At 42.4% G+C, this 24,919-nt stretch overlaps 1 protein-coding gene across 1 annotated transcript; it reads left to right on the forward strand.

The window, feature by feature from the left end:
• Positions 1-20,663: 20,663 nt before the first annotated feature.
• Positions 20,664-24,712, forward strand: LOC131268671 (probable Dol-P-Man:Man(7)GlcNAc(2)-PP-Dol alpha-1,6-mannosyltransferase). The gene is made up of 7 exons (XM_058270913.1): positions 20,664-20,757; positions 21,240-21,500; positions 21,575-21,707; positions 21,778-22,477; positions 22,544-22,684; positions 22,762-22,866; positions 23,503-24,712. The coding sequence occupies exons 2-7, from the start codon at positions 21,375-21,377 to the stop codon at positions 24,563-24,565; spliced, it is 2,268 nt and encodes a 755-aa protein (XP_058126896.1). The 5' UTR covers positions 20,664-20,757; positions 21,240-21,374; the 3' UTR covers positions 24,566-24,712.
• The last annotated feature ends 207 nt before the right edge of the window (positions 24,713-24,919 follow it).

Consider the following 24,919-nt stretch of genomic DNA (forward strand, 5'->3'; position numbering starts at 1 on the left):
AATCCATACGGACGAAGCGTCACTGAGTTATTCGCAGGCGGTATACAGTACAAAGTGAATGTGATGCATCAGCATCAGCAGGTCTGCGTACCGTCGAAGGCCGGATTTCCCGGGTTTGCAATTATGGTTCAACCGCCGACAAAGGCTTGTGCGACATTGTTGTCTTTTTTTATCTCTTTTTGCACCGAAAAATCGATCAAATCTCACAAACTATAATAATGATAAAAGAAAACACAAGGTAATGGGCCTTGGCGGCGGCGTTTGGTCTGGCTCGGGTCAGCCTTATTGGAGCGCTGATCACCCCCGATCGGGGTCCTGTTGGATTTCGACCGAAACCTCGGTGCGTAGAGAGGAAGCTCGGTATACGCGTGGTAAGCCACAAAGAGGGATCGGATCGAGCCGAAAGCCGACGCCGACACAGCCCGGATGCGGGGGCTTATGCTAGGCTTAAGCCGAAAATGTACTTAAATGCGACCTGGCCTATAACCACATTTACTTCTTCTTCTTTTCCCTCAAGCTTGCCATGGCGGCGATGGTACCGAGGACCACCATCGCTTTCAGGACCAAGGAGGGCAAGGCGTAGACAACACCATCGTTGGACTACATTCGAAGGCGGACGCCGAGGATAGTGTCGAGTGCCAACGTATTCTTAAGCTAACAGATCAGTCTAGCACGATAATACACACACACACACACACACACACACACACCCAAGGCAGCGTACCCGGGAGTGGGTTTTGCATCCTGCAAGCCGACAACATGTTGACCGTTCATCCCGGTCTCGGTCGTTAGTCAAAAAGGACCGCGTGTTCACCGACAACGGCGACCTCACACGACACGCCACTTGTGACAAGAAAATGACACGACAGCAGAACGAGAAGAGAGAAGTAGAGAAGAAGAGCAATAGAGAAAGAGGATTAAGGGCTAAGCGAGGGGACGAGCGAGATAGATACGAAGAACGGGCATAAAACTGTGACACTGCCACATGCTATCAGTTGAAATACCAGCACATGCTCAAGTGAGGTCGGTGGGATAAAAGGCTCGCTATTTTGAACAACAGAATAAGTTGAATCATCATCATCTCGTATTTGCTTAAATATTAGGCTAGCAGATGACTAAAAACAGGCTGAACTATTAATTTAACCAACTACATTGATAGTAATATTTAAGTATTTATATCTATATCTTCTTCTTCGACCTTCGACCTTAGTCATACCTGTCCTTTAAGGGCTTACTTGCGTTTTTCCTTTATGTACATGGATCAAATACGTCCAAAAACGAACATGTTACTCTGTTTACCATATTACTCAACTATATTGCTTGTTTATTTTCGGGATAAGCTTATTTATTTATTTCTGGTGTTACTCTCAGTGTGCTTTTCTTATCACTGTAGCATTGTATGAACATGGCAAATAAAAAAAAAAGATGGTTTTGGGTATTTAAAATGATAAAAGCAGATAATTGAAATTGTTGCTAATTGCATATGACTAGTAGCTGGATAAGTTTTCAATCAGAATTAGTTGAAATATCCCCTTTCTTCTTCTTAAGCAGAATGACAGGCTTTGGCCATAGTTACTCATTTCAGTGATCGTTTTTGTTGACTTATTTGACTTAGTTCTAGATAGGTTGGGTATGTTTCGTTTGGAACTCGGTGTGAACTCGATGCAAGACGATTTAGCCGATTTAGATACGATGAAATTTGGTCTTCAATTATCTACCTCACTAAATTCAAACAATGAAAATTTTAGTCTGTTACACAAATTTTCACATTGTTGTTAAAATATAGTTGGTCTGATGGCAACTAAACCTAGTGTACATTCAAAAGGATTTTTTTTAATCCATCCGTTTTCTATACGTTGACCCACTGCGTCTTCATACGAGTTTCGATGCAATGAAAAGGAAGCCTTGCGTGACACGAAAAGGTCCTGCAAAGGACCCGGAAAAGGCAGCCCGGGGGCGCAACAATGAAGCTGTTAACGCACATCCATCATCGCCTCCTTGACACTTCGGGGACTTCGGCGGCCTAGGTCCTTCTGTCGGCATGTTGTCCTTTGTTCCATCGAGCCGGAGATCATTTGTTTTTCATTACCATACAGACGAGTGGTACACGGCTCTGAGTGCATCCTCACACGCTCAAACAATGTGTCAGAAAGCTGAAACCAACGGCAGAATGTCGAAAAGGTCACCGTGCTGGTCGGGCGAAGCCGCGATCCTCGTTTGCTCCTATCACGAGGATACGCTGGAAAACGGAGGTCGGATAACAATTTTGACTGCCAACTTCGAAGGAAAAACATAAAAAAAAACATGCAGGAAAAGAGAACTAGTGGCGGTTTCGGTTTCAAACCTTCTCCACGGAACATCACATGATCGTTAATGTCGCGATTGGCCGTCGTCTTCGTCGCCGTTTTGTTTTATTTTATCATCTCTATTCTCTCTCGTGGTAAGCAGCCACGGTTGAAACAGGAAACTTCAACGGCGTCGGCTAGAAAGGAGAATATGTAGTTCAAAAGAAGACAAGAAAACTTCAGGAAATTGAACGAAACAATCGCACAGTGTGCGACATATGATGTAAAAGTGAGCAAACCAAATTCTATTCACCGTTTTTGATGTGTGTAGACAAAGTCAAAGTGTGATGGTAGACGGAGCAAAATGAACTGATTGCTAATGCCTGATGTTATAATGATGCAATTTTGAATAATAAGAGAGGATCAGAAAGAAAGAATCAATTTCCCCTGTTGATTCAAACCAGTAAAACAACCGTTCAAAGCACTTTATTCGTATGAGTTAGCTTTGTATAAAGAGCAACCTATTTTTATGAAAAATTAAAAGCTTGGAAATGGTTGGTTTGCAAGTGATTCATTTTGATATTGCAAAACCAGCAATTTGGAATTGACGTTTCGATGAAGCAAACTGACGCAAAGGTTGATGTTACCAAATCTACATATGCAAAAGGTATCACGCCTGACAGGGTTGTGAGCGTTCAACAGATGTCTGACACTTTTACAAACATACCGCAGTCTTTTTGTTTGCTTTTATCTGAATTGATTGGGTTGTGTTTTTTGTGGTTCTTTTATGTTTTGATTTTGTAACATTTTCACTTTGCCACCAAACAGACGACGGAAGTCCCGCAATATAAATGGAATGCAAGGTACTTTGATGTTTATGCTACTTATATTCCGTCCCGAACCCTCGCCTAAATAGACAAAGCGTCGGGCTGAGTATGTTTTTGCAGTGCAGAACGATTAATGTTTGTTATGTATATAAAGAGGCTCAGTATGGGGAGCATAGGGTGAATAAAAAAATGAGAAACGACACACTATGGCGTGCAATACGGTTTGTGAAGAAGGAGCATTGCAATGAGCATTATGCACCAATTAATGAAGGTCTTGGTGCAATTTGTATACCGGTAAATCGAAAGTCCACTATTCTTATTCTTAACCCACAACTGGGAAAAATATGTAATTTTCACTTGTGAAGCTAATGCAGTAGATATTCGTGTTTATCAACAGGACAAAATTTGGTACATAGTTCTGTTATTTTTCCTTACTCCATTACACATTCCATTACATTCGATTTTCAACTATTTCAATAAATTTGTCCATAATTTTATATAATTGGTAAGTAACACTTTTCCAACATAACAGTAACAGTAATAAAATGAAAGTAATAAAAAATATTAGTTGTCTTTTTTCAGGTTACTAAACTTCTTAAACATGTAGTGACTAGTTGAAAATTCATCGATTCCAATAGGATATACCTGTTGCGTCATGCTATGGTAATGGCCTAATTAAGTTCTAAAGGTTCTTGAAACTTTCGGTTGGAAAAGCCGTTAATATATGGCAATTAAATGGTTGCTTTTTGAAGCTCTTATTTTATATACAGTCACAACCTTGTACAACCTACCATTCCATAACTGCAATCATTCGTTTAGTACCAGTAAGTAGGAAATATATCAACCACTTTCTCGTAGTTTCAGATTCCACACTTTTTTGGAGTCCGGGTAAAACAAGATTATTGTTTCATATATTCTTAAGCTCGTACCATTCAGAGCTTCGTAACCCTTAGAACAAAAAAAAAATTCCTCGCTCGTGTCTATATCGCACTTTTTACGGCGCACTGTTTCTTAACGTAAATTGAAGAGACTAGTGCAAAGATTTTATTGAAGAAGAGGAAAATCCTTAGAATACATAGTTTTAAAATAATTGAAATGGATTAGCAAAAGTAATGTCCTGCACCTATATTTCCATTATATTCCTCATTTTATATTGCACCATTGCACGATGGGGCGAAGCCAGGATAAAAATCAGAAGCTCAACTTCGGATTAGAACAATGTGAAATATTTTTTCTCAAACTACAAGATGAAACTAAGAAATCACCCAAAAACTAGATCCACTGTTATTCCAGGTTCTGAGAAATAGTCCGCCTAAGTCAAGGTTTGTGAAATCAACTTCAAATCATCAACTTTGAAGGTCTGTAACTCCGATAATAATGACCGAAATTTCACTTCGAGTGCGGTTTTGAAAAGCTATATTATCATGCTTCGAAAATATTGACAATTTAAGTCGATTGGCGTTGAATGTTATGAACTATTAAGCAATTTTACGCCACCGATAAGGATTGAAAAAGATTGTAATATGATGCATACTCAATTATAGTCTAGAATGTTTTTAACAATAAATGATCATTTCGTGCTTTACATTTTTTCGTACTTCATCCGTGAAGTTAATATTTTATGACCTACTAGGCGTCTCCATCATGTTGTATGCATTAACATCGTTTGTGGTGAGAAATGTTTCAAATTCGCATTCAATGAAGCTGTAAAATTGAGAAGCAGGATAGTGGTTGAACATCCAGAAAATGCGGAAAGATTTTCCTTCAATGGCAAAGTATTAAATTTTGCTTGGTTTGCTTTGAATGTATCAGATTGGTATTTCTTGTTCTACAGCCCACAAACCGCAACCATACAGAGTCGCAAAGCTATCAATGATGGCGCCTATCTATGATGGCGCCAGAGGGGACTCCCTCTCCGATCAACTGTCATCCATTTAAATTTTGATTATGTTTCTCAACCTTACAGCATTAATTGATAAAATACACATTTATCAATGGTTTCCCACAGATTGTGTCTTTGATTGCGAAGACAACAAACGCAATAGAAATAATATTATGTTAGAAAACAAAATCAGGTATAAGAATTTATCCTACCATAGATGAGTAAAATCATCCTGCGTAACGATGCAAATGTTAAAGTCAAGAGAATATCTGAAACGTTTTCAGTTCAGCACGAATGAAACACAAACGGGCGTCTAACCATGTATAAAAAATGGCAAAATTAACATAACCTATCGATGCATATTGTTTGCATAAAATAAGTCATTTCAATGCACTAAAGTTTCAGATGTATGAATTATTTAAAACCAAATAGAAACACAAAATAGTTCAAAAATTGGGCGGTTTTATACAAAGATGATGTTATAAAGATGAATTGTGAAGAGAATAAACAGCTCCAAAGCAGGAAATTTACCCAAGTTACATGTTTCAAGTAAGATTTGAACTGATTCAATAAAACTAAAACTTCTACTTCGCAATCTTAACAAAAATGAACAAGAAACGCTATGTGTCGCTTACTTTGGGATATACATACTGTACCTTCTGCACGGCTAGTGCGGGTTATTGATTGGCAAACATGTTTAAAATAAAATGGTATCGGTAAAAGCCAACTGAAAAATGGTTTCATCTCGCATCCTTGAGTCAATCAACTGAATTGATTCACAATAAATGATTTGGCTCACATTAACACATACGTCGGTAGATATCAGACCTGAAGGAAGACGTGTTCGGTCAAGCAAAACAATTGTTTTTCATCGCACAAATGCTCGTTTTTGGTGTTAATATATATTTTTCCATCAATTGATATATTTCCTCAAATCTATTTATGAACATTCAATTTGGTAGACGCTAAGAGATCTTGGTGTGTGGATAAAATGGCAACGTAGGTTGACAAACATGTATGTAAGAAAGCAGAAAGTGCATTCAGCAATGCAGCAAAAGAGTCTAGCGGCAGGTGGAAGGAATGAGGCCACTTTGCGGTAATCTGGCATCAAGTATTTTTTCGCCTGCTTTGTGGCAGGTATGCGCTTGTGTGTGGTCCGGACGGAGGTAGTGGTACCTCATCGTCCCCCTCCTTCGCAGGGTGGTCGTCGTTAGTGTTGGCTTGCAGAAGAAAACAAAACGATGGACGGACGGGCAACTGGGGGGGGAAGAGGCGTGCGTTTTGGGGTAGGTCAAGCAGTCCCAGAAGGCTCCATTTTCAATGCAGATCAAACGGAAAATTACATTCCGCCGTCGCCACTGCACCGGATCCACCAGTGCAGTACACTGATGTTAGTTTTCCCCCTGCCGAACTCGCTCGCTCTGTGGTTTTATTGCCTCGTTCACACCGTCCCGCCCCATCCACCCCTCACTGCCCCATTCCTTTTGGTCGGCTCTGTGGACGAATTAGGCGAGGTGGGGGAGCCGTGCCATTAAAACCGGTGGAAAACCAGCGGGCCGTTCGAGCGGAAAACGCGAATGAAGACGTTATTCGCGTTTCGGCGATCGATTTGAGGTTCCACCAGGAAGCCGCCTCACCCCCCCCCCCACCCAACACCACCGCACTCGACTTCCTCCAATCGGCTTCAGCAGCTGCTACATCACCGTTGCCATCATTACCTGTCATGCCGGGTCGTTCGCTCGGTCGGAAAGAAAATCGACCACCACGCGGAAAACGGATGGGCCGGGTAAACGGAGCGCGGTCGGAGAAAAACGCTGCCCGGGTGGCCGCCAAGTGCAGGCCGGTTACGGATCACTGCCACGCGGACCGACAGTTGACTCGCGCAAGACGTTGCGTTGCCGCGCAAATGCAATTGTATGAAACGCGTCCGTGAGCACGCGCGCTGCGAGTCGCGTGCTTCATTAACTTTGGCTTTTCCCCGTCCGGGATGGAAAACGCGCAACCAGGACCGAGACCGGCTTCCCGCGGTCCTAATCGGCGTTGCACTGTGGGACGCGTCGTAAGGACAAAAAGTGTTACTGATATCGTAGAATTTAAAATCACCATCCTCTTTACCAAAGCATCAATAATTCATCAGTTGGACCAATCGTTCGGGTCATTATTTACAATATTTAATTTAATATTAATAGCTCTTTTTGCTCTTGTTCGGTATTCCAATTCAAAAGCGGATATCTCTTTCTCTTTGCTTAGGTACAGCTGATTTCGAAGCATCAATGTGCATTTCGAATTTTTATTGTTAATATAAGAATTTAATTACTCTGTATGTTGTGAAATTGTTCTAAACCCTTTCCCTTTCCCTCCTGTTCCGGTTTGTGTAACTGTTATCATTACAAGTGGTTTCGTTTTTAGTTTGTCTGTAGAAAAAGGCACACGTCTGTTTGAGATATACTATTTATAGATTCCTATATTATTTCATGATACATTTTTATATCTATTTTCAATATTAACCACACTTTTATCGTTTGAACTTTATCTCTTTTTTTTTGTTTAAACCTGTGCTGGGGTAAGAGGTGGGACTCATCATCAACATGAACTTCGTTTTATTCGCAGCTTACTAAACTGAGGATGTAATGTTTCTTGTTTGATACTGTAAAGAATGTCGACTAGATTTTGTTTACAATTAAAAACTGAATGATACTATTTTATTATTTGAAATCGTTTGTTTGGAATGAGGAACGATAACATAGATATTGTTAATAACTATTGAAATTTTGCAGGAAATTTGACGCTTATCAGTTAGAGAGATAGCAGACAGCAACTGACCTATTTGGTGTAAAACGGCATAGAGAATCAACGAAAACCATTTTACTCCCCAGATTTGCAAATTATAACTATTTTAGGTTTGTGTTTAGTTTTGTCCGTTTCCAAAGTTAAATACTTTGTTTCTAAATTTGTTGGTAGTGGTTCATGAAATCCTTTTATGAAAAGGCATCTTTTTTCTATTTCAATGGAATTGAACAGATCTATAAAGTTCGATTTTGGGAAATTGCTATAAGTGCAACGTACTTTTGATTCTTACACGTGGAAATCATTTTGAAAACCTGCAATCACTGTTGCCTTATTTGAGTAGTGGACTTCGATACTAAGTATTACTAAAGCAAAATAAAGATTTAATTTTTTAATTTACATGTTTTGAATCCCTCGAATTGTTGCAAATGTTCTGTCCGTCCCTGTCATAGAGAGCATAGTGCGGTCTAACATTAACCGAATGTGTACAGCTGAAGTTTCACTTTCTAGTTGAATCTAACGACTCTTGGTTGCACTGACAGCGTGGTTCATTTTGGGGAGCAACTCGCTGGAGTACGGCTTACAGCTACATATTTTGAATAAAAAGTATAAAACTGACCGGGGACAACATCGGAGCCACGATCTGCTCCAGTATCTGTTCACATTTTTAGTGCGGTTTTTCCAGTAATATTGTCATCTTCCGTTTTCGGCTCCATTGCTACCCAACCATCTTTTGTGTCTTGGAGTTCTTCATCTGTTGTTGTATTCTGGTGCGTTTACTCACTTTTCGTCAAGGTGCAGAACCCTACTTCGCTCAACCACCTCCCTCCTCCGTTCGGCCCGTCATACACCTGCGTTTAGTTTGATGCAGTTTGCCACAAATTGCCCCATTCCCATTTTAAACGTAAACCATCCTTCAACGAGAGAGTTAGGGAGGAAACGAACGCTAAACGATATCGGCTCGAGCGGAGATGATACGATCTTGACGGTGTGTAAGTGTGTGTGTGTGTCTGTGTGTTTTCTGCTACAGACGGGTGGCCGGGATTAACCTGCCAGGGTAGAGAGAAGAAGACCAGGACGATCCGTAGCAACCCTGATGACAGTTGATGGTGGCTTGTCAACTTGTTGCAAAAGATAAATATAATTCGCCCCATTAGTGCCACCGTCCGAGCGCGTTTGTAAGGTTTTTTTTTTTTTTTTATGCGTTTGGTCCGTAAGGAAAAACCCTCCCAACCTCCGTTTTCCTGCTCGGCACCGGCGAAGCGTTAGCGCGAGGAACGAGTTTTCCAACCTAGCTTGCACTGCGTGCATTATGGAGTTTAAACTTGGTGTCTTTGCGCCAATCTCGGGGTATATGCGGTCCGGTGCAGGTTGACCGCTTCGTGTGTCACAAGTTCGGTCGAACGTTGGACGTGTAATTGAGCGAAAAATTCGTCAGGCGCAGCGTGGGAAGGGGGAGAGGGGTGGAAAAGATGAGGGTAAGAGAGAGATAGAGGGATAGATATATAGAGAGAGAGAGAAAGATAACGCTACGGAGTGGGCACACCCGTCTGAAACTTACCTACAGTAGCAGGCAAAATAAAGTACCCACCTTACTATTTTTATTTTTTGTTCCTTGCTTGTTTTCAAATCGTAGACGGTATTTTATAGATCGGTTGTCGAACGAACGGTAGTAAGAGCTCTGCAAGACTCGAGATTTGAATCCACACCTCTGGCGTTGTGTTTCCTCCTGATGCCAAGAGCATCGCCATTTTGATTATGCTAGAACAGTTTAAAACGGTTAGAACTTTTTGTCAAACATATCTAGATCAGTGAAACTTCCTGATTTTCCGTCAGGTTTTTCGCTTCCAACCAAGGGTAATCTGGCACTGCAATGAAAGTGCACACATTATTTTGTCGCCGTCTTTTCAACAATACTTATTTGTATAATTCTTTTAGTAAAGTTAAACCGTTTTTTTAAGGCTTGCACACGATCATTTTACAAAATAACACCCAAAACACGATATTAAAAATGATAACAATGCATGTACTTAGATTTATGTACTCTGAACAAGTATTTACACTTTATTTTGAATGTCACTGTTCCTCGGTCCTGTCTGGCAAAACATTCACAGCCGAAAGATATTTGATTCGAATGCGGCGCTGTGGCACGTCACGGGTTCGTTAAATTTAATCTCCAAATGTAATAATTTTATCCCCATGGGCTCACACATAAACATATACACAGGGACAAGTGCAGCAGAGCATTCGATGCTGCAGCTTCTCCAGGGCCCTATAGCTGCAGAATAGGTAGCTCTCACAAATGACCGTACCGGAGGAGGTCGCACAAATGGCCGTACTAATTAGACAACCCGTTTTTCCTCATGCTCCCGGACCGTCCAGCCTACAAGGGTTAACACTATAACCCTGCCTAATGCTTTTTAGCGGTCATTTTGACCACTCTTTTTAAGACACTATAACTTCTTTAGTTTTTATGGGTTTTTAATAAGTAAACGACCACCTTTCAGTAAATTTATTTACCTTTTGTAGCTTATAATTATTTTATGCACTTTTTAATCGTTCCGCTAGCTTGGTGTAAAACAAAAAAATCGAATCTCAACTCCATTTCAACTTGTATTTTTTCAAAGTTAGTTCAAAAGCAAATTTGCGCTGGAAAGCTAATATACTAAGCCTTCTATGAAACATAATTTCATACTTTTAAGACCATAAATTACGCCACAACTTTACCTAGAAGTTGAATTGATTATTTAATTTTCCGTATTTCGTTTCCATTCCTGTGCAGGATGCGTTACTTAGGAAATTGCTATTTTTTTTATCCTTGAGATCTTTAAAAAACTCTATTTTTTTAATGTTGTGTATTGTATTTGATTTGTATTGTACATTTTTTTAAGGATTTGTATTATTCCTTTTGCAAATATGAAAGGTGAAAAGAACTCAAATTCGTTCCTTTTGACTTTTGACAAAAACTCCAAAAGATAGTCAACAAGTATAGTAAAAAGCAGCGGTAGAGCAGTCAAAATGATCGGTAAAAAGCAATATATGCGCATCATATTCCACAATCGCGACAGGATGTCTCCGCATTCCATGCGAACCCTCGCTACGGGATGTAACCACTTGACGCAGAAACCTGACGACGATCGCGAACGAGTTGAGACATGAGTTGTGCAGAACGACAACAGAAGGAAAGACTTCGTCACTAGTGTTGTGCTTAATGAATCTTTTGGCGAGATTAATTGATATGGATCTTTCACCTAAGATTCATTCAGATGGATTCATGCATCTTTGGGGATTCGAATCTTCTAACCTTAATGAATCTTCATGAATCTTTCATAGGCGTGGACAATGCGACAAAAAAGGGGTCCCTCAACCCATTTTTGACTGGTGACTTTTCATCAGTTGGTGTGTCTTTGGGATCCCTTATAAGGCAGAGATTCATTCAGATTAATGAATCTGAATCAGATTTACACAACTATATTCGTCACAAATCGCAGAACGACACGTCCAAACCGAGGATCACCCGAAGCAGCATCCGCAACGCTATAAAAGGGCTTCGTAACAAATTAGACCTCAGGCTTAAAGTAGAGTCAGTCCGAGCTAATCCACTCTTCCCCAAAATAATTATAAATAAATAGTTCTTCAGGTTTTGTATGATATAAGATAATGAATATTTGTTATATGTTATGTTATATTGTAAGATAATGAATATCTAACAGAGACCGGACCTTCCCCTATACGACAGGACTCACTATCCACGTACACAAAGGGAAAAAAATTTAGTAAGCTTTTCACGGAGAGGCGGTCGTTACGCCAAGAAAAAGAGGAAGAAGTTAACATTATGGATATAAAGCCTGTCTCATAGTAAATTGAGCCAAAGAAAGCGTGCTACTGTGGCGCCTCTAGTAGCGTCAGCCGGAAATTAAATATTTGAGTAGTATTAGTAACTAGTAATGGTCACTTTGTTAAAGTTTCAGACCTGTACTATTGTTTTTCGTTAAATGCCGCACAATTGAAATTGAACAGACAGAACTGAGCCTGCACTGTTCAGTTCTAATTTTACTTCGCTTTATCGAGTGTACCAAATCGTATTGTTTTTATTCGAAATAGTGAGAGTTTTCCAAGGGACTACTGATATACTTCGAATTATCGAGAGTTTCGAATTATCGAATGTTTGAATTATCGAGAGTCGACTGTATCAACTTACATACCAACTTACTTATTGTGTCACAGTGGACTTAATGATCTTGGCGCTTATAGTTTTGGACTATCGAAAAAAGGCTGATTGATCCTCAGAATTTGCAGTTTCGATGATTGAACTTTTGTAAGGTTGATAGCGATCTGTTCTACACAAGTGCGAAATCATATTGTCGCATTTGTGTTTGAGCAACACTTTAGGACATACAATATGAACTCCCCGGATAGGGATGTAAATGGAATAATCTTTAATTGTTTAAAATTCAATTGCTCTTTTCCACTTTTCACCATTGAGGGACATTCTTATTTTTCTTTAAAGTGTGCACTTTAATAACATCCATACAGCTGGAACTACAAGGATTTTACTTGAACTTGTTTGCCAAATACATACATATAATCCAGCTGAGTTTTCGGGCTTCGAACTATGCATTTGCACTAACGTCCGGCACATGTCGTAGGTGACCGGTCGAACCAAGCGCACGTGTGCCATCGGGTTCCGTTTTATCTTTCGCGTCCCAACGTGATGCTTACGAATGGGTTTTCTTTTTTGCCTGCCACAGGGTGGATAATGTTACGCTTACCTTCATAATTTAGCATACAAATTTGACCCTCGTTGTTTCGTTTGCCTTCGGGTCTCCCGGAAAAACTTCCATCGGGCGTAACCGAGCTCCCGGTGCGGAGAGTAAAGCATCCGGGCCATAGTGGACCGAACGGAAGAAATCCTGTGCTTCAAACTCACTTACGCATTGAAGAAACGGGATGAAGAGGAGTGCAATGTGCAGTGAAAGGGGGCGACGCCAGGGCAAGGAAGTGAACCGTGTTACCTTTGAAGGTAAGGTTTCTCATAGCCCTTCCCTTCACCGACCTACGCAAGTGTTCTTATCCAGGCGGCTTTCTACGGCCGGAGTTCGAAACGATTAGATGATACGGGCGAGGTTGGTTCTTGTTTTGCGCTCGTGTGGAACGTGTTGCTGCTCCAATCATAACCATAAATGAAAAGTGTATACAAGAAAAACTCATACCGCTAGAGTTGTAAAATGCATAAAAGCAGGAAAAAGTGGGGGAGAAAGAAACAGCACAGGGAGAGCAAGTATGTGTTCGTGTGTGCAAATCAAAGCAGTATTTTAAATGTAACAGGGTAGGATACTAGAAAATGAAGAAGACACGGCAGAAAAAGGCAAACCACAAGAAGAGAAGGCACGCGTCGTATAACGTATTAAATTAATATATAAAAGCTCCGAAGCCCAAAACGAAAATAAAAACTGAAACAAGTCAGCAATACTGTCGAAACACTACTGAGTCGTTCTAGTAAGAACGTTGAACCGAGCATCCACCAGATACAGCGGGTATCCAGCGTGCTACATTTTCAGATGCGTGAATACTGGAAAGGACGAGAGCGGGGGCAAGCGATTTAAAAAAGTGGACACAAACACACACACAGGCGACCCAAAAGGGTAGCAGTTTTCCGGCCAGCAGTCAGAGATTCAAAGACATCGTCGGTATGGAAAACCAAGTAGCTACAACATGGGAACGCATACAAACGCACGTGACCGGTTCACAGACGAAGGAATCCAGGCAACAGCAGCCTGCATCCTCCCTTCCTGTCGAAGCATACCCATACGCACGTACACACACGCACAAGCGCTGAGTTATACGTCATTCTGGAACGACGTTCTAAGGGAAGGAAGGAAACTAAAATGAAAGCGGTTGTTGTAGCATTGCCGCAGCTGAAACAGATTACGTCCTCTCCAGTGATCATCACGCTCGACTGCCGATCCTGTGCGTGTGTGACTGGCGTGTGCGTGTGTACGCCTGTTTCAAAAATGATCCTGGATGACAATGACGAAACGTTCCCGGTGGTTTTCGCCGAGCACGTCGCTGGCAAAGGAGGCCGTCCTGTTTCGATAACATGTGGAAAATATGTGGAAAAGCTAGCGGGAAGGGATCCAGAAGGGTACGGAGGAGGTTTTGTTCGCCCGAGTACGCCATTGCGCGTCATTTCTGCTGCGTCGATTTTGATAAAAGTAAAAATAAAAGCCGAAACTGGGCGAGGGTGACAATTGTGGGCTGGAAAATTTTATGGAAGATAAAAAGGGAAACCCACAAATACACGGGCGCTCAGATGATCCTGAAAGAAGGAAGGAAACTGTTATGTGACCGACCAAGTTGAAGGACGAGGTACTAGGCACCTGTGTTTCTCAGATATAAGGTTTTATAGTTAAAGAAATATACATATAGTGCTTCGTAGAAGGAAATTGATAGTCTAAATTCGCCATGAAGCAGGCGAGGAAGCAGCTGAAACTGAATTGGTAGCCGAACACTGGAGAGGGAACCTGTGGCAGCCGTGTGGCACACGTTGCCTTTTTTTCCCATTTCCGGTGTCGCCGCACCGTGGCACGCGGACCGCCGGAAGTATTAGAAAATTTGAATTTTTCAATTATCGTTACGTTCGGCGCTTTTTATCCGGCGTGTGATTGAATGACTCGTTGAGGCGTAACTGCACATTGCGGGGATTGAAGAAGTCCCGGTTGTCCTGATCGAGGGCAGATATGTTAGATAGGGATAGATGGAAAATATTAAGAACTAGACCTATACCAAACCAAGAGGCTCCCTGCATCCAGTGCACATGCCGGACCGCTCAACGTGCGACCATCGATGGATATTTCCGGCTGCGTTAGAGGGGGGGGCGGTGGACTTCCGTCGTAACACCGGAAGCTCGCTCACTACTCTTCGCTAGGGCATACGCTGTGCATTTCAGTTGTGTCCGTAGGCGAAAAAACTTGTGTACGTCTATGGAAAATGCTGTGATCAAAATTAGCACATCGTCTCTGGCCGTGAGCTGTCAGTGTGCTGTGTGGACGAAGACTTATTGAATGAACGTGCCGAAATGGACGGATGGGCTCAGGGAATCCAGCCTACACGAGGTGAGCTGTTTGATATGAATGCCATAGGGAAACCTAAACCTCGTAAATCAAACGTCACGTCGATAACCTTAAATGGGTAGGTGCATGCTCAGGCAGCGACATTCAATGGTTAGCATATTTCACTTCTTACATATTTGACTGTCTATACCTTCAAATTCGCTAACTAATTCTTAAGTGCTCAGGCTAAAGTTGACTCAGCAATTGCAACAATTTAAACACGTTGACCCTACCCCTCAACTTAGACACTGAATCTTTAAAACTAATAAGGGTACGGTTAAATCTATGAGGACATTGTTAAACACTGATAGGGAATTTTTATAGTTCATTAGAGAATTATCAGATTGGAAGCGGGTTTGTTCTAGGTTTAAAAAATGCGCATTATGAACACATATTTGTATCCAACTTTTCAAAAGAAGAAGACTAGGGTGTCTATGGGGTAGTGGTAGCGCGAGCAATCACAACGCCACAGGTGTGGGATCGAATCTTGAGTCTGCCACCACCCGGTATTACGAACGGCTGACCACCAATACTGTCTTTCGGTCACAGTAACTCTCTTTGGAAGGAGGCCTTGTCTGACTAGGGGTTGTTGTGACACAAGAGAAAAGAAATAGCTTCCTACAAATAGCGCTCGTATCGATTTTGTGAGAGGGTACCTACCTAAGGGTATGCAGTGGATGATGTATAAATGCATTAATGTGTGAACCGTTAACATTCGGCTACGCAATCATCCTAGCGTTTGGTAACATTGGTGCCCACGGGCACCTTTTATTTCACAAAAGTATAACAAACTCCGTTTTTCAGTAGACCTATCGCCGTTTCGAATTCAAACCTTTGGATGAACTCATCGGTCCACTCTGCTTAGTACTTGCTGTCCACTCTGTTTAGTATAATCTACAAGGTAGCTAATTTTGAAGTATTTTCCCTGCATTCAACTTTCACAGCTTTATGTGTTTCAAACGTTTTGTTCGTTTAATCGAATTGTCAGGGTTCAAATATTCGAAAATAAATCAAAGTCATGCATTGCATACATTCAGGCGCAAATGTGGAACACAAGGAAAACGCAAATTTCGGCCGGGCCTCATTTATCCATTTAACATGCCGTGTAAGAAAGATTAAGAGATAGGGTAAAAGAGTAAATGAGGCCCCGGGCTAGATTCTCCTCTTCCTGCTGGTTCACATTAAGCGCCTGAAGCTATGCAAAGCGCGACACATGCATTCGTTTCGAATTTTTGAACGCTAACGGTTCGCTTAAAAGAACATAACGGTTTAAACTAATCACCCAGTGGAGGTTGAATGCGGGTTAATATACTTTCACATGTTACTAGTAAGTAAACTATACCACACATGGTGGACAGCATGAAACAATGAGTTTAGCCGAAGAAATGATTTGGAAACGGCGGCGCGCCCGCAGCGAGCGAAGCGAGCGGACTGCGCTAGGTCTACCGAAAAAGAGAGTTTGTTATAGTTTTGAGAAATAAGGGGGGCCCGTGGGCCCCCCTCATACCGCACCGCTAGGTTGATTGCGTAGCCGAAATTAACGGTACACACTACGGTTCAAATACTCGTAGGTTGAATTTAACGAATTAATGTATCACCAATTGCATACATTCAGTTTAAACGTCCACAAGAGGTGTAGCCACGATCGAAAACATGGCGGCCGGGGCCTCATTTACTCTTTTACCAGAGATAGCTATTACAACGTTACCAGTTGCATGTATCTCTTCAACGGCACGGATTCACGTAATACGGTTTTGTTTTCTACTCAGGCAAACCCTGTAAAGTAGAAGGTACCCGGTTGACGACAAATGTCAGTTCACCCTGATTTTGGGTCCCCGCATCCAAAAATCTGTACTTCTCCCCCCCTTAACTCTATGATTAGAAATGAGAATGTGTGCGTTCGTTTTCTTAGGGAGATGTGTCGTTTTCTTAGGGAGAGAAAAGGTGCGAATGCGTCCTATGTATATTCTATCCTTTGCAACCATGCAACACCAAACTATCGCCAAATGCTTACTGTGTCGTTATACGCGTATACCCGACGAACAAAGTTGCGCGACGGCGGGTTTAGGTGCAACTTTTTCCATACAAAACGCCCGGGCGATGAAAGTGCTACCCCAGTGCTCCTCTCCGCGAGTCTATACTTGCAAGCGGTAGCACAACATCGCGAACAAAACACCGCGACGAAGCGATGCATCAGGAGGAATTTCCCCATCCCACCCCTGATGGACCCATACTTGCAGATAGAACTGCAACACGGACAGGTTCGGACCAAGGCGTGTTAAACAGGGTAGGTTTGGTAAATGACGTTAAACATTTCAAACCATAAAAATCCTGAAGTTGAATCGGAGAATTGAATCATATCAAAATTTAACCATGGCTACGATGAAGGCTCTTAAAAAATGAGTTATATTAAATACCAGTGAAATCAGTTTTCTTAACTGTCAGTACTTTCTATGTATTGCTGCGTTAAACGCAGTAAGGGACTTTCTCTCGCGCATCTCAGGCGAAATCAAATTTCGCAGGAAGTTCTTGAACTTCTTGCTTCAGTAAATATACTCGATCAACCCACTAGTCAATTTAGCCGTTACCATACAAGTTTTCCCACCCCCGATCCCTCTTGGCCCATACTTCGGTCTTTGCACACAAGATGTCGAGTATGCCATCTCTTTTTAGCATGTAGCTCGTCATCGTCTGTCCCGCTCATCTGTATAAATCAACGTTCTGTTGGATCTAACCCGGGTGGTATAAACGTAACTTCCCGTGTTTGGACACAGCGATTCAAAAATTTGTCTGTGTTAGTGGAACCGTGCGTGGAAAGAAAGTCAGTGAGCAAATGACAAGTTCGAGAAGCCGGATCAGTATCACAACAAGAAGTGAGTTGAACACACGCGAAAGCAAAACTAATCGTGGTAATTGTTTTAGTTTCTGCCGATCTGTAATTCCTTTTAGTGATTCCAGAACATTGTTATCTTCAGTTCGAAGGAGACACTCAACACAGGAAAGCAGCATCTCAGGAACCCGACAAAGCGACCGGGGAAACTACATCCGAGGAGGCAAAGTCGGAGTCGGAAGTTCCGACGCAATCGGTGTCGCCAATGCTGGCTTTGTTAAAAAGGGTAAGCACAAGCATGCTGATATTCATTTCGTACCAGTTGCAGCGTAATGAAATCTTACTCCAGTTTTAGACGATTACAACCAAATCGACCCGCCGGATAGACGAGTGCATGTTTGCGATGGCTTATTGTGTCCGGAAGTTTCATACACCCGAAACGATAAGCAGTTCCCGTGAATTCTTCTACTTCCTAGAGTATTATACGTGAGTATTTGTAAAAAGTGTTTAAAACATTGTTTGAGTGTTAAATAAATATTTCATAATTTTTCCAATTTGAGCCTGAAATTTTTATTTTGCGAAATCAAGCGAAAGAAACCATTTATCACTACTACATACATACATTCCATGGTTCGCACCAACACATGCATAGATCTGAGCTGTACGTTCTCACTCACACACGCTCATAAGCCCGTGGCTCAAACTCCTCAAAACTCCTCAAAACTCCTCAATTTTGTATGGGCAAAATCGAGGTGACACAAAATTAGGAGTTAGCATGCAAGTTTTTGCCTAGTGGGAATAGGTTGAAAATTGGCACTGCACTTGTTTTATCTTGAGCAGTTGCGAGAGTAAGAACGATCGCTCGCACAGCCGCCTATCGACAACGTAACGCTATGATGTTCTTTGTGTACGGCTTAATTGATTACAGCGAATGCGAAAAACCAAAACAATCGCTATACATCACTCATACCATGATTCATCTTGATTCATAATGTAAAGAAACAAAATATTAAGTCAAAAACATGGGTATTCTACCGAGCTATTACTTTCATTCGTAGAAGTGTGGTGGAGAATTGAAAAACACTTTTTTGAGTGACTGAAAGTGAAATAAGTGAACCAGATTCAAATATTGAGCATCAAAAAGAATCAATGTGTTCAGTTTTATATCAATCATCACTTCAAACACTGCTCATAATTACCAAGCGATGAAGAAAAAATAAAATATTATTTTGACAATCATTTATGAATTTGAACCAAATGTCAACAATCCAAAGTAAACCAACCTACAGCTTTATAGGCCTTGGGCAGTTTTGCCTGTTGTCAACAGAGTTGTTTTGATTTTGCCACCGCTTGCAGAGTAAAATTGCAGTTCACCAAAAATGTGAAGAAAAGAGTAATATAACGGCAATTTTCGTTAATATTCGGTAAGTCAACGTTATTGAGATGAATTATAATCAGAAAGAATCCAAACTATGCTAATTTTTGTTCATTTTCTCTTCCAAAGTTCAACGCGAGCAGCAGCGGCACCAGAAGCTCAACCGCGGTGTCATCGGTGGAATTAAAGTTTGGTGCAAGGAGATGGCTGATTTTTGCGGTCCCAAGCTTGCGGCTCCAAGTGAACAAACGGTTTGTAAAGTGCTTAAATATATTTGAATAAAAAATGTTCGTTTAATATAAAATTACGACTTGGGAATTTTCCTTTGTATATGATGACAATATGTATATTGAAAACATCGCCTCCATTAAAACATCGCGCATTGTATAAAAAACATCGCGTCACGTCGTTTTTGTCACGCAACCTACATATTTCGCAGGTTCCATCAGGAGCCCGATGATACCATGAAAAACGCCCCTTTCATAGCGCAACATGGATATTCTTGTTACTCGGGTATGCACGTACTTACGTACGAATAGTATTTGAGATATGTGAGTGTGTTTCTTGTTGGAGCAACCACAGCGCATTCTGGTATTTGCGCATTCTGGTCATAGCAATCTCAGAGTGCAGGCGCAAGTGCATTGAGCATCAAGTGTTATGATCGTGCCATTAATACTGCTGAGGTAAGAACAAACTAATAAACGTATGAAAATGATGGAAATCTAAGTACTTTAAATCAGTAACATTCTATCTTTTTTTTACTTTTAGGAATGAAAAGCAAAGCTAAAGAATGCGTCGAATGGTGCATGAGCTGGATCGCATATGCTATTAAGAATTGGATCTTTCTGGGACGGCAAGTCCACTGCAGAGGCCGGAACTCAACACTGGTAAGTCTGAAAACAGTGTGATCGCAAATATCCGAATAATAAACATCCGATGACTTAATTCTCCAAAAACAAATGTTTTGATTTCACCGCAGCATTCTGCGGGTAGAAGAAAATATCACATTCGTAGAATATACCATACACACACACACACACACATCTACACGCGAGCTAGTCTCACCCACACCACCAAGCAAACCAATGCAAATGTGTGCGGCAATACATGGGCGATCCGTCAAATTTTGACTTGCTGGGAGGTTGCTGGGACTCTTGCTGGAAGTACATGACAGCAGCAGAAAATTTGAATTTCTGTCAACCGGGTACCCTTATTAGATTGACGTCAGTTTCCTATAAAATACCTTTTCAAAAATTACCTTATTCAGTTTCTAGTTATCGTGAGTAGCACTATATAACCCCGCGATAACCGATGGTTCTTTTGGCACCACTTCTGCTAGAAATTCCCAACGATTGGTTTTTCGTGTCACCATATGAATCTACATCCATTACTAAAAATTCATAAAATATGGATGCCCCGACGAGGCTAGCTTATCTTATTGTATTCACCTTGGCCGTTACCAAACGAACAAAGAAATGTCAATCATTTCGTGCGCTTCGGCACTGCTGTCAGTTGACGTTGACAACACCAACAACATCTAGCCACGGGAGCTGGGAGCTGGGAGCTGATGTTGTTGTGATGTTTATTTTAGGGTTCGCTCCCACCGATCTCGTCTCCGTGTATGCAGCAAGCCGGGCTCTATTGTGGTTTTCTATCAGGGTGAGTGCTTCGATTGATCAACCATTTGGTTTGCTTGCGTGAAGTGAATATGTATGTCCTTTGGCCTGTGTGAGCAACAACAATCAAACCTACAAAACATGTACGGCGCACGTGTGAGGATATTTTTTCAATTTCTTCGTCCCAACCTGCACAACGATCTACGTGTGCGCGACTAACCAGACAAAGTGTAACAACTGGATTACGATCAATTGTGCCCTACAAAGGGAGCAAATCGTCACAGCTACAACCATCTTCAAGCAACTTTGCCCGCCAGCGCAGTCTGTGCCTACCGGCCCGCATTTTCTAACTGCCGGTGCGTGGTACGGTTTGCGTAGAAGATGCGGGACCCCCTTATGGCTTATTTTAGAATCTGCTATTAAAAATAACTTCGCTCTTTTTGCGACAGTTTTGCTCTTTGCTGCTGCAAGACGATCGCCATCATTCAAACAGGTCGCACTGCAACGTTGTTATTTTCTCGCCAGCCCATCCTGTCCTGGTCAACAACGTGCGATTGCAGCGATCGGCGATCGATAGGCTTGCGTCCTAGACCCGACGAGATTCTATATCCATGCACCGGTAACACTGGTCGGTAGTAGAGTGGCCATCGAAGCGCAACGATGTCGTTACTAGTGTTTCTGATCGCCGCTGCGCACTGTGTTTACACGCCGTTCACTAAGGTCGAGGAGAGCTTCAACCTGCAAGCGATCCACGATTTGCTTTACCACCGCTGGAATCTCACCGAGGTAGGTAGAACTGTGTAGGAGAACGGATCAACTCCATACATTGACTAATTTACTCTTGTTATTTACACCATCAGTATGACCACCACGAGTTTCCCGGTGTAGTGCCTCGTACGTTCGTGGGCCCGCTTTTCATCACGTTTCTCACCACCCCGATCGCGATGCTACTGGAATTGTTCGAAATCAACAAATTCTGGATGCAGTACGTCGGTATGTTTCTAGCGAGCCGGCACGGTAGTGAGAGGAAATTTACTAACAGCACCATTTGTTTACAACGCAGTACGCTTTGCCCTCGCCGGAACGGTAGTTTTTGCGTGGAGCCGCCTGAAGATAACCATCCTGCAAAAGTTCGGCGTAACGGTGAGCGTCTGGTACCTGTTGATCACCGTCACGCAGTTCCATTTCATGTTCTACATGAGCCGCCCGCTGCCGAACATCATGGCCCTGCCGCTCGTACTGCTCGCTGTCAACTACTGGCTCAATCGGAGCGTTAAGCGCTTCCTCGTCTGCTCCGGAGCGGCTATCATCATTTTCCGCGCCGAGTTGGCCATGCTGCTTGGGTTGTACCTGCTCTACGATCTCTACTACAAACGCCTCTCGCTGCCACTGTTTCTACGCACAGCGATCCCGGCTGGCATCGGGCTCGTCCTGCTGACCGTCGCACTGGACAGTTTCTTCTGGCGCCGGCTTCTGTGGCCCGAGGCGGAGGTGTTCTGGTTCAATACCATCCAGAACAAAAGTTCCGACTGGGGTACTTCTCCGTTTCTGTGGTACCTTTATTCCGCGCTTCCTCGTGCCATGGGCCTCTCGATTGTGTTCGTGCCTCTAGGACTGTACTTCGAAACGCGCATCCGCTCTCTGGTCGTGCCTGCGGTTGTATTTGTGATGTTGTTTTCTTTCCTGCCACACAAGGAGCTGCGATTTATCATATACGTTTTTCCGCTGTTCAACGTTGCCGCATCTTGTGCCTGCAATCGATTGTAAGTGCCCTAAACTGCTACTCCTTAAATAGACAATCACTCAACAACATGGATGTCCACTTGCAGATGGATCAATCGACAGAAATCGCTCTGGAACAAGTTTCTTTCTTTCGTATGCATAGGCCACCTGTTCGGCAATGCCCTACTGACGATGTTCTTGCTACTGGTGGCTGGGACAAACTATCCCGGCGGAGTTGCCATCTCTAGGTACTTTGCTCAACGGAATTAATGTCGTAAGATCGTTGAAAATTGTATAACTGGTCACAAATCACACTAATTTACAGATTCCACCGACTAGCCGCAGGTGAAAGCAATGTATCCGTCCACATCGATAACCTATCGGCCCAAAGCGGCGTGTCTCGGTTCACCCAAATCAAAACCGACTGGACGTAAGTTACCTCTTATTTACGTTAAACGACGATTAACGAAAGCTTATTTTATTTTTAATCAACTTTTCGGCTTTTACGTGGACTATAAGTTTTCATAAAGATGAGAAATAATAGCGGAAATAATGTGTTTTGAAAACATGACTATGGTACCTCGGGTAACACCTCGATAGTTCGGTTGCGCACGTCTTTTATTTTGTGTAGTTCCACTTCGTATGTCACAATCATCTTATAATTTTGCCTGATAACGAGCGTACCAAGCTAAATGCATCAACAGTCTGATGAGTACGGCTTCATATACCACAGTAAATGCTACATTTGTAGACTTACATTTTGCTAAGCTATTTTTAACCCATTTATCATTATTTTATCTTTGCTGTGCATTTTTGGCCGTTTTCATTTCTTAGGAACGGCTATGCTCAGAGGTTCCACACGCTATCCTCTCCTCGAGGTCTATTGCATTCCTACCTACACATTAATTTACACAACAAAAAGAAGGCAGGGATTTGTATTACTATATCTTACTAACATTTAATAAGTAATTATTATGATAACAGTAATTCTTATCGTTGCGTGTTTTGTATAGTGCTGTGCTCTAAGATATATGTTTTCACGTTATTCTTGTTATTTGACCTACAGCTACAGCAAGGAAGAAAACCTGGTACCTGGTGAAGATACGCTGCATCGCTTCGACTACCTTTTGACCGAGGCGCGGGACAAGTACTCGGACAAGATGCGGCTTCTGTCGCAGACGCACGAAATCATCGAGTTCGTCGAGTGCTTCAACAGTATCGGCCTGCAGTACAAGTCGGTATTGCCCGTGAAGATCAAAACTAAACCGTGCATCTTTATCATGCGTCGCCGGTATGATATTGAAAACGACAACCTACGCTGGTCCCTGGGGGACGACTTTCTTGACAGTAGTACGTGGAAGGATTCGGAGTCCGTTACTGGCAAAAGTCCCTTCACTTCCATCGAATCCGAGGATACACCGATCGACATAGACTTTGGACCCGATGCACCGGGGGACGCTGAATCAAGGCGCAAAAAGCGGGATATCGGGGATATGCCAGATCAGGTGGAGGAAACTGACGATGAATTATCGCCAGAGAATGAAGATGAAAATATTCATGAAGGCGAAATGGAGGAGGATAGACCATTGAAGAAGCTGAAAATTAGGCCACTGCAAACGTCACATGCCCACCGAATAGGGCGCAAGGTCGAGCTACCCAAAATGGACGGAGGAAGTAAACGATCATTCCATTCGCTTCCGGATCTCGCAATTAAATCTCACCGGCGGCCCAGTGTCAAACAGCTTCTACAGGAGCAACATTCTACCGCCCCCGAAGACGAAACTGACCAAGAGGAGCAGACTGCTGGGCGCGGAGAAAAGTTAGCTTCTCGCTTAAACGGCAATTATCAGTGGCTGGACGATGACGTAGATGAGGAAGAGGATGCCGATGGCGAGATTGCGGGGGAAAACTTAGCAGCCGAGGAGTCCAGTCGAATCCGAGCCCATCTGCAGACACGTGCGGCCTCCCGGAGGCAGATAAAAGAGGAGGGCATGCGTAAAATGGCCAACAAGTTGACCAAGGCCAGCTTCAGCGAGGTGTGTAATCTGGACCGCATGTCGATGAAGGAATGCCTCAAGAAGATCATCGACGATAACGTTCTTATGGATGAGCTCGATGGTGTTGACTAGCAGTGCTCGCTGGGTGTGATTTTTGTGTGCCTGTGTGTGCGTGTGTATTTGTAGGATCTTTCAATCCTCAAGTCCATCGAACTATTGCAATCGAAGCTTTAATGTCCTGAATTGGCAACAATCTGAAACTAAGCAAACTAAATAAATCCGGTTTCGGATAAACTTAACGACCGAGGAAGGGCAGCCCACTTATTCCTGCTGTAGTGCGAAAGTGTTTCAACGAAGAAATCCTTTATTTAGCAAATACTGAATACGGTTTGCCAATATGTTGCATCTACTCATGTTATAATAATATCTTTCTCGTTCATCTACTACAGCTCTACTTCAGAGACGCAGCGCAGCCATCGTTCACCG

Source organism: Anopheles coustani, chromosome X, assembly GCF_943734705.1.
Source record: "Anopheles coustani chromosome X, idAnoCousDA_361_x.2, whole genome shotgun sequence".
Taxonomy (NCBI): domain Eukaryota; kingdom Metazoa; phylum Arthropoda; class Insecta; order Diptera; family Culicidae; genus Anopheles; species Anopheles coustani.